The sequence below is a fragment of the Vipera berus genome (assembly GCF_964194415.1).
Source record: "Vipera berus genome assembly, chromosome: 2".
In the NCBI taxonomy this organism is placed as follows: domain Eukaryota; kingdom Metazoa; phylum Chordata; class Lepidosauria; order Squamata; family Viperidae; genus Vipera; species Vipera berus.
Genome location: NC_138203.1, coordinates 254,777,928 through 254,788,912, shown reverse-complemented (window position 1 = coordinate 254,788,912; position 10,985 = coordinate 254,777,928). Strand labels below are relative to the sequence as shown.

General features: G+C 41.7%; 1 protein-coding gene across 3 annotated transcripts in view; it reads right to left on the bottom strand.

Moving 5' to 3' along the window:
* Positions 1–10,985, bottom strand: part of LRIG1 (leucine rich repeats and immunoglobulin like domains 1) — a 156,769-nt gene that overhangs the window by 6,364 nt on the left and 139,420 nt on the right. For 2 of the 3 annotated variants that reach the window (XM_081315918.1, XM_081315919.1), the window contains 6 exons: positions 8,521–8,841; positions 7,217–7,498; positions 6,336–6,755; positions 4,976–5,101; positions 3,493–3,639; positions 450–746 (listed from right to left, as the gene is read on the bottom strand). In XM_081315918.1, the coding sequence (XP_081172044.1) occupies positions 450–746; positions 3,493–3,639; positions 4,976–5,101; positions 6,336–6,755; positions 7,217–7,498; positions 8,521–8,841 (1,593 nt within the window). The remainder of the gene's footprint in view (positions 1–449; positions 747–3,492; positions 3,640–4,975; positions 5,102–6,335; positions 6,756–7,216; positions 7,499–8,520; positions 8,842–10,985) is intronic. The other variant, XM_081315920.1, reaches the window with a different exon arrangement.

The following is a 10,985-nucleotide window of genomic DNA, read 5'->3' as shown; positions in this document are numbered from 1 at the left end:
TTCTGATCGACAAGCTCAGACCTAAGCTAGGGTTATCATATCTGGGCTAGAACAATCCAAATGGCCACTAAATGGCAGCAAAGAGACTAGTCCTACCTAAGCTTATATCTGTCCATCACCCATCTTGCCATTTTAAATGCAGAGATGTTTATTTGTATCTCAACTTTTTATTTTTAAAAATAACTCAGAGGAGCAAACATAACCAACACACTTTCCTCCCTCTATTGTCACCACGAAAACAACTCTGTGGTGAGTTGGGCTGAGAGTGAGTGACTGGCTCAAGGTCACCCCATTGGACTTTCATGCCTAAAGCGGGATTAGAAACAGTTTCCCGCTTTCTAGTCAGGTGCCTTACGAGAGAGATGACAGTGAGTGACTTCCAAAGGTAATCTGGAAAGCGTGGAAGGTATTTTAAGAAATAAATAAATAAATAAAAAATAGGCACATACCTTTGCTGTCCTCTAGAGGGGACTTGCTTGGGCAAGCTGCTGACATCCTGTCATGATTGCTAGGGTAAATAGTGCCACTGATATCTGGTTTTCTATTGTCCGTATTCGTGCTGCATTTTAGAGGGCTAGGACAGTGAGCAGTAAGTGCACCATCATGCTTGTCGGGCTCCTTGCTACTGGACGTATCCGGAGTCCTGGCCTCTGCAGCCAGAGAATAGTAATCTGGATCCTTGGGGTAAACGTTCTTGGTATCCACGCTTTCCTCATAGTCAGTATAAGCGGCAGGCAAGCTATAGGCTTGAGACAGAAAGGAAGACAAATGTAACAAATTGGAATTATATTCAGTTAGAAGAAATACCAATGGTTTCATGAGTCTACCCGTCACTGATAAGTAGGCCAAGTATATTATTCTGGGTCAGTGGCCCAAATTCCTAATTAACAAGGATGACTGGTTAGGAATTCTGGAGTCTTCATCTTAGGAAAAGACTGTGTTTCATGCCAGAGAGCCCCCTTGGTTGTTCCACAGAGCTGAGTAGTCATATGCCACAATTCTTTAGAACTATAGGTAGTCCTCGACTTTCAACCCTTTGTTTAGTGACCATTCAAAGTTCCCAACAGCATTGGGAAAAGTGACTTATGACCATTTTTCACACCTACGGTGATTGCAGCATACCTATAGTCACATGATCAAAATTTGGCTGCGTGGCAACCGGCATGTGTTTTATGACGGTTGCAGGTTCCCGGGGTCATGTGATCCCCTTTTGTAACCTTCTGACTACCAAAACAAATGGAGAAGCCAGATTCGCTTCACCACCATATTATTAAGTTAACAACTGCAGTGATTCACTTAACAACTCTGGCAAAGAAAGAAAGGCAACACTCACTTAACAACTATCTGCCTAACAATGGAAATGTTGGGCTCAGTTGTGGTTGTAAGTCAAAGACCACCTTTACAGAAAAAGCCAAAATATGGATATAGCTTCCCAAGTAACCTAATTTTTTACTCCAAATAAATGTGTTCCTCTTTCCCAATTCTGCAACTATTGCACATGGCACGTTAAAGGTATTTAGAGGTATGTTTTCAAGTGATTTTAGCATTCAAGAAAAAAATTGCTTGGACTTTTTATGACAAATAATAATTTTTGCAAAACCAGTTTGGAATTCATTTTTAAAAAAAACAAGTCATGAAATCTGTACACTTTAGCTCATCGTCGCCATCAAGAATTAGCCATTATTAAAAATGTTCTATAATGGGAAATTGCTACTGAGTAAGGAAGATAGGTTTAGCAACATGTGCAGCTGAACAATCAAAGAAAGAGTATAATCTGAAGCAGAAATGTGGCAGGGAAGAATAAACCTTAGTAAAATTCTGGAGGTGTGATTGCAAAAGAAAGCTACTTGAATGTGTGCATGGGTATGTGCATGTGTGCACCTGTACATGAATGTGTTGGAATTCTGTAAGAGAAGCTTGTTTACCTCTTCTTTAAATAATGGCCTTCTTGGGCCACTTTCTCTACCCATTTTTCTTCTGCCTTATTTGTAAAACGCATCTACATTTGGAGGGCTGTGGGTCAATACATTTAATTGAAATAAGTATGTGTTGCTATGAATATCAATAAAAAAAACCACCTGACTCAGTACAAAGTATCACTGAAAGACTCTTGAGATTTATACTCATCTTTTTGAAATGACACCTCAAAGCACACTAAACTTCCATAACTACTTCTTGTTTCTTCTTTAGCAACTTCTATTTGCCAATAATAATAATTAGGTTAGGATGGGGTGAAGACTGTATTGGTGTTTCCGCTGCCTTGGTGGAAAGGCTACAATATGTATATATATATATATATATATATATATATATATATATATATATATATATATATATATATATATATATATATATATATATATATATATATATATATATATATATATATATATATATATATATATATATATATATATATATATATATATATATATATATATATATATATGTTTAAGAGAATATGTAAATTATACAACTGTAGGTTGTTGTTTTTTAACAGTATAAGCATTATACTCCCTTAACATCGGGGACAAGTTACTACCCCCTGTTGATAGGGCCCGCAACCTGGGTGTCCTCCTTGACTCGCAGCTCTCCCTGGAAGATCACATAGGAGCTGTGACCAAGGGGGCCTTCTCCCGGGTTCGACTAGTTCGCCAATTACGGCCTTATCTGGACCTGGATGCCTTACGTACAGTCACCCATGCTCTTGTGACCTCTTGCCTAGACTATTGTAACGCTCTCTACATGGGGCTGCCCTTGAGATCCACTCGGAAGCTTCAACTGGTGCAAAGTGCAGCGGCACGGACACTCTTGGGAGCCTCCCGATACTCCCATATCACACCTCTCCTCCGTGCGCTGCACTGGCTTCCGGTTGCCTTCCGTGTGAAGTTCAAGGTGCTAACAATGACATACAAAGCCCTACATGGCATGGGTCCGGACTACCTACGGGAGCACCTTCTGCCAATGTCAGCACCCCACCGTCCTGTGCGCTCCCACAGAGAGGGCCTCCTCAGGGTGCCACCGCTCAAGGAATGTCGGCTGGTGGCCCCCAGGGGGAGGGCATTCTCAGTGGGTGCGCCAGCCCTCTGGAACAGCTTACCAACCGAAATCCGGATGGCCCCCGACCTCCGCACCTTCCGACGCGAATTAAAAACTTACCTGTTCCACCAGTCCGGCCTGGCCTGATAGCTCTAATTGGGGTCCCAGTTTGTATTTTACTATTGTTTTTTTCACTATTGTTCATTCTGTATACCCACCTTATTCTGTACACCGCCCCGAGTCACTCGGGAGAAGGGCGGTTTATAAAAACAAATAAATAAATAAATAAAAATAAATTATTGACAGTCTGCTATTTAGTAAAACATGGAGACCGTATCACTGAAAATAAGTGTCCCTTGTTACAGATGAACATTTTTCAAAGTTAAAAACTGTTGCCCCAGTTTGCTTTGTGTCTCTTTATGAAAGAAAGTTGAAGCAGCCCACTTCCCATACCTGTATTGTCTGTAAGAAGCATCCTGTCTGGAACGTCCTCTCCTTTCCAAGACTCTTTATTATAGCCTAAGCATATCTTTGGCTGTCGGTAAATGACAGAGTGAGCATCGCCCTGTGCATCCCTTCCTCTAATGAGCTGGCAAACACCTGTAACCAAATGATAAAAGATGATGTCGAATTGCAGGCCTGGCCAACTTTGATAGGTAACGATACTCTTATCTTACAGAATATGGAACAGGTAGAAGACTGCAAAGTTCATTTGAGGGAGCTAGCAGATTACATCTACACGCCTGCACGGATTACAGTCAGTCCTTGACTTACAGCTGGAGTGGAGCCCGCTTGTAAGCTGTGGCTGTCGTAAAACAGGTCACCCCTGTGACCAATGCAATTTTAGGATCTTTTTGCAGTAGTTATTAAGTGAACGCCACGTTCATTAAGTGAACTCACAGTCGTTAAGTAAGCCGGTGGTATGCTATGGGCCCGTTTTGCAAAACCATCATACCACACACGGTCACATGACCACGGGCTGATGCAAATGGCTGTGAATGTGGGCTGGTTGCCAAGTGCCCAACACATTATTGCAAGGGGGGGGCAGAGTGACAGAATTTTGGAACCAGGTCCTAAGTACTCCTGGAGAGGTGCATTGTAATTTCAAATGGCTGCTATGTAAGGACTAACTGTACTAATGAGATTATTAGCTTTACTGCCCCTGATGTCTTTCATGGTCATAAGCTGAGTACTACCTGTACAGTGCTGTATAATTAACAGACACACTAAAGTAGAGTACAGGTAGTCCTCGACCTACAACCACAATTGAGCCCAACGTTCCTGTGGTTAAGTGAGTCATTTATTAAGTGAATTTTGCCCCATTTTAGGAGCCTTCTTGCCACAGTTGTTAAGTGAATCATTGCAGCTGTTAAGTTAGTGACATGGTTGTTGAGTGAATCTGGATTCTCCATTGACTTTGCTTGTCAGAAGATTGCAAAAGTGGATCACGTGACCTTGGGACACCGCAACCGTCATAAGTATGAGCCAGTTGCTCAGCATCCAAATTTTGATCATGTGACCGTGGGGATGTTGCAATGGTCATAAGTAAGAAAAACGGTCACTTTTTTTTTACTGACACTGTAACTTTGAATGGTCTCACTCAATGAACTGTTGTAAGTTAAGGCCTAACTGTGTACATACAGAAATGTCTGGTGATCAGTGGTAAAACTCTACAGATTTAAAGCTTTTTCCTCCTCAGGCAAAACTGCAAATATAGGCTGCTGCTTATTTTATTATAGCCTACCTGTTTTGTCATCTTTTATTATGTGTCAGTTGTGTAGGCCCCCTTGAAGAACAGAAGAAACTGCTGTGCTTTTTCTGAACAGAAAAGCAATTTGTAACAGCTTTAATAGCAGTGCACTTCTGAGTTTTTGGCCTGTATCTCTTGCAAAAAAAACAAAAAACAGACATAGCCCTGTTTTTCCCCAAAACGTACCATTGCTCTGGATTTGGCCATTGGGCTGTTGGCCATTTTCCACTCTCCCAACTATTTCTTGTCGATCTGAAAGTGTCCCCTGGGAGGAAAGGTAGCTTGGCACATCAGGGGGTAGAATAGTCTCATCTTGAAAAACAGGAAAAAGAGAGAAACAGTAAAGAACCAAGGTCACCATACAAAGAACAGTGCTGAAATTCAAAAACAGCAGAAACCATGCTGGCTCAGGAATTCTGGGAGCTGAAGTCCACAGATCATAAGGTGGCTGTAATTGCCTAGATCTAAGCAAACTGGGAATGGTGTAGAGATCTGTTCTAGGCACCATGTTATTCCCCAAAAAAGTATTAAATGATGGCTGGGAATGTCTGGAAATTACATTACCTGGGAAAGATTCTATAGGTTCCAGAAATAAGTAAAGTCGCATTCAGGGGGCTGCCCTAAACATTTACCCCTCTCAGTATAAAGTTAATTGAGATATTCCCATTGCATTCCCAATGAAGAGGGGATGCCATTGATTTGCTCTTAATTTGCTGGTCTAATCATAGGCCATAAAAATCAGCTGATGGGTGAATCATGGCATCCCCTTTGGAGTCACGTTTCAAGAGCAAGAGCTCTAACCTGAACCAAAGAACTACAGCTTTATCATAAATCACATAACCAACCATTTAATCAAAACCATGCCTTCTGTTTTACAGGTCTGAGATGGGGCGGTTTTTATTTTCAGGTAATAATACCCCTTCTTGGTTGCCAAGCCCATTGTGACAAAAGTAAGAGCACAGAGATTAACAAGCAGCAGACAATGATAAGGTTCGTATTCAAATTGCCGCAATGCTTTTTGAATCCTATTTTCGAGCTTACCAATTGTATGGGAAAAGAGCATCGTAGCATTTGACTTTAACAGCATTCAAATTTTTGAGCAAAGGTGGCTTTGTACCAAGGTATGCTTCAAAGCATATTTAGGATAATAGTCTAAAACTATATATAACAAGCATTTAACACATATCTCCCTTGCTTCTCAGCTAACAAAGTGAGATAGAGCTTGTGGCCTAGAGGTTAAAACAACTGCCTAATGTGCAATCAGCCCAGGTTCGAATCTCAGAAGGGTATGGCTGACTGATGAAAACAAATAAGTTTGAAATGCATATCAGTCTCCCTTTAATTCTTTGTTAGCAATCTAAAATTTACACAAATATGAGCTGTCACTGTTGTGACTACTGCCTGTGGATGGCCTTCGGTTAGGCCGAAACAGGAAATAAAGATTTGTCCCATGTTTGGGGTCAATATATAATTGCCTAACCCAAGGCTATCCACAGGATATAGTCAACTTATGACAGCTCACCAAAAACAATTATTGTGGACTAACCTGTGTTTGTGACACTGTATTCTTCACTCTTCTTTCGGGTCTGATAGATGATACACACCCAAACCAGAGATGTTAAGACAATGCTACAGACTACAGCAATGGTCATGATTCCAAAAGTGGTTCCATCTTTCCGGCAGCCAAGGGAAGGCAATACGCTAACTTGGCTGTGTGCCCGTTCTGTTCCAACTGTATTTGAGATTTCACATGTATACTTCCCAGCATCTTCTAAGACAACATTCCGTACAATAAGCAGCTGATTGCCTGGTGTAAAGTGATGCCTTTCAGTAACAGTCAGAGAATGGTCACCCTTCAGCCAGTTAATGCGTGGAGGTGGACTTCCAGTTGCTTTGCACTGCAGAACCACAGTTTCACCAACAGACACAACACGGTCTTCCAACGGATGAACCAAACTTGGAGTCTCTACAAGATTCCAAAAAGGAAATGATACCACATAAATGATGTCATCCTATTTCCAATGACATAGGAAGAAGCATTCTGACGTTCAGGGTCCCTTTACAAGATGCATACTCTTTCATTCTGAACTCCAGGTAGTCATCACTTAATGACCAGTCACTTAGCAGACTTACAACCTAGTTCCAGAGTTCAGATGGCTAATTCTCCTCTCCCCAGTCACAAAATCACATTTTGGTTGTTTGGCTACCAGCTCCCATTCTATGACCAATCCAGGCATCTGTCCCATATCCTATACTTACCCACTTGATTTATTGCTCCCAAGTGAAAGAGTTTCAAATTTTGCCTCCTTAAATTTCACTTTCTTAACTTTCTGTGCATTTCTTTAGGGGATCCTTTTGGATGGATTGTCCATTTGTGCAGTAAAGATGATCTAACAAACTTTTCTTTGATGTATAAGTGTTTCTTACCCAGCACGGTCAGGGTGGCATTGGCTGACACAGAACCTGCAGAGTTCTGAGCGGTGCAGCTGTAAACACCCATGTCGTCTATCTTCACATCAGTAATGAAAAAGACATCGTCGTCGGGCATGACGTGCATGCGGCGTTCCCGAGCTGCAGGGAAGTCTGTCCCTCCGTCCTTCTGCCAAGCAATCTGTGGAAGGGGATGCCCACGAGCAGCACATTCCAACCGAGCAGTTGTTCCAGTACGGGCTGCAATGTCATAGGGGGTTTTGAGGAAAGACGGCAACACTGTGGAAGACAAAAGAGAGTGACTATATCCCAAGCTAGTAAAGAATATTGGCTGGGCAGCTCAAATGCAAATAGGACTCAAACTCTTTTTTTCGCTATAGCACGTTAACATCCTCTAACTTGCTGCATGAATGTGGAACAGGCTTTGGGAAGAAAAAAAAGACATTTATAGGGATGCAATTTGACCACACAGCTCAGCTCCTTCGTTCAATGGAGCTTACAAACCAGCGTTCAGACATTACAGGTTAAAATTAAAACACGACATTCCAAAGGAGTGTTTTAAATTCATGTAAGAAGTTCCAGAGACTAACACTTAAGTAAAGGCAAGGAGAAAAATCCCAATGAGCCAAGCCAATGTTTATTACGACTGATGCATCTTAATTCCCACCACTTGTCCAGGGGAATAATTTTGACACAATGGCAAACCAATCCTTTGTGCAATAAACTCGAAAGGAAACATTATTGGTGTTCACAACACTTTGGAGTCATTTCCCTTTTTGTTGCTATGCTTTTAACACATGGGTTTCAAACTTGATTGCATCACAATGTATATGATATATCGTGACTTTTTTGCCTTTGCGGAGCCGGGATGGGCATGGCCCACGTTGTAATGCATCCAGCCCCCAGACCGCTAGCTTGACACCCCTACTTTAACACATTGTTTCTCAACCTTCATAGTTTAAGATGTGTGGTCTTCAATTCCCAGAATTCTCCAGTTAGTTTTCTGGCTGGGGAACTCTTGGAATTGAAGTCTACACACATCTTCAAGTTACCAAGGTTGAGAAACACTGCTCTAATACTTGCACCTAGAAAGAGAGAGGCTTGGCTCACTTTCTCCAAGTCGGGTGTCTCTAGAGGTGTGGGCTTTAAGTCTCAGAAACTCAGCAAATCCTAGCTGGAAAATTCTGGAAGTTGATGTGTACATATCTGGAACATTTTCAGGATAAAGGAAGTAGTTTAACCACATTATAATAAAAATAGGAAAAGCTAATTTCTAGAAAGCCACATCTTTCTTCACTCACCATTAACAGTAAGCTGAGCTTTTTGAGAATAGGTAGAGCCAAAATGATTGGTAATGATGCACTGATAGCGTCCCTCGTGGGAAAAAGTGACACGGCGCAAGTGCAGAATTGTAGTGTATTCTATCACCACACCATCCCTGGCTCGGACATGTGCAAAGTTCTCCATCTCGGCGTGGTGAAGAATCTCGTTGTCTTTCTTCCAGGCAAAGGTCATCGGCGAGCTGCTGCTACTGGCTGCGGAGCAGGTGAGACGAATGTCTTTGCCAAGAACAGCGATAGTAGTTTCTGGTTCAACAATAATTTTGGGTTTGGGAAAATCGTCTGGAAAAGAAATGAACCATTCCCGCTTTAAAAGGATGTACCGGGTATCCGAATCATGCCAGAAAGCTTTAGTGGACTGTCATTAAGAAAAGCAGTCTGCTTTAGCTAATCTCCGACGATGAAATTCAAATATAGTACAACTGTACACTTTATCCCACTGGGAGTCTCAATCCCTGTTCCCCGTTTCCCTTGTACTTCTTATAGAATTTCACTGAAAAGGTACAATGCTACAGAAACATCCACTCAGTGTTTTTGGGAAACAACAGCAAAGCAGATTGTCACTGCCTTCTTTCAGGATGCTGTTTGTTTGTTTACTTCCCTCAGAAACATGGTTTGGTTCTGAAACATTTCTCAAAGCTCCCCATCCAAGCACTAACCATTCCTGACCCTCCCATCTACAGCTGGTCCTTGCTTAATGACTAATCAACGAGAATAGAATAGAATAGAATAGAATAGAATAGAATAGAATAGAATAGAATAGAATAGAATAGAATAGAATAGAATAGAATAGAATAGAATAGAATAGAATAGAATAGAATAGAATAGAATAGAATAGAATAGAATAGAATAGAATAGAATAGGACCTTGGAGGTCTTCTAGTCCAGCCCCCTGCTCAAGCAGGAGAACCTATACCATCTCAGACAAGTGACTGTCTAGACATTTCTTAAAAATCTCCAGTGACGGAGCGCCCACAATTTCTGAAGGCAAGCTGTTCCACTGGTTAATTGTCCTCACTGTCAGGAAGTTTCTCCTTAATTCCAGGTTGCTTCTCTCTTTGATCAGTTTCCAACCATCATTTCTTGTTCTGCCCTCTGGTGCTTTGTGGAATAACACAACCCCCTCTTCTCTGTGGCAGCCCCTCAAATAATGGAATACTGCTATCATGTCTCTCCTATTTCTTCTTTTCTTTAAACTAGCCAAACCCAGTTCCTGCAGTCATTCTTCGTATGTTTTAGTCTCCAGGCCTCTTATCATCTTAATTGCTCTTCTCTGAATTTCTGCCTTATCCTTGAAGTTACAACTGCTGTACACCCCCCTGCAATCATATGATTTTGTTTTAGGCATTTGACAACTGGCTCACATTTATGTCACATAACTTTCCAATGTTTTTTGCCAGTTTTTGGCAAAAACTGCCCATTTGGGAGAATGGTTTTGCTTAACAACCACGTGGTTTACTAAATGACCACATGTTGGACTTCCGGTTCTGTGCCGTAGTGCACGGCTGAGGGATTGAGGAGCTCCACACCCCATGGCTAGTTTCGCCCTGCCAGAGGACCCTAAATGGGTCTAGTGTCGCGCTGGAGAAAGAGGGGCGCCCCGATGATTGTGGAACTATGGCAGCCGTCCTGCTCGATCTGGGGGAAGCTCTCTAATCCAACAGGAGAAAGGCTGGCCACACCTCGGTGACCAGCCCAAGCTAATTGCAGCCAAAGTCCAAAGGCACTAACCAATACAACGGTGAACAGCGTGCTTGAAACTAGGTGAGGAATTCAACCTTCTCTCTCCTATTTTGTATCTGATTTCCTGGAAAAGATTCCCAAGAAGCAAAAATCCTCCCAAAGTGAGAAGGGAGAGGACTACAGCCCCACCCTCCCCTAGATGGAAGTGGCAAATTAAACTTTTATGGGAACAAAAATATATTGCAATGAGGTTAAAAATACCACAGTCTGGATAAATTTGAAAACTAAGAAAATACCTGAAAAAGTATTGATGAAATTATTAAAAAAATAATAACACTTTGCTTTAAAAGCTGGAAAATGAACAGCTACTGACACCTAGTGAAGGATTAGAGAAAAATAAAACTGCATATCCAATTTCCACTTTTATGCAACAAGTTTTATTTATTTATTAAGTTTGTTTACCCACCCACAAGGTGACTCTGGGAGACAAAAACAATAAAACCACAAAAGTAAATATTTCTAATAATAATTTAAAAAAATATAATTAAAAGGTGGAGAGGGACAGGGCAGGATTGTAGGGGAGGAGATGGGATCTTTTATTGGGTTCATTAACCACCTGCAGCATGGAACTTCCCCATTGGAGCCCCAGGCCAATTGGCAGGGCCAGGTCTTCAGGCCCTTACAGAAGAATAGAAGGGCTTGGGAGAGGATCTCACCCAGTGGGACAGGGAGGGGGAGGCAAGA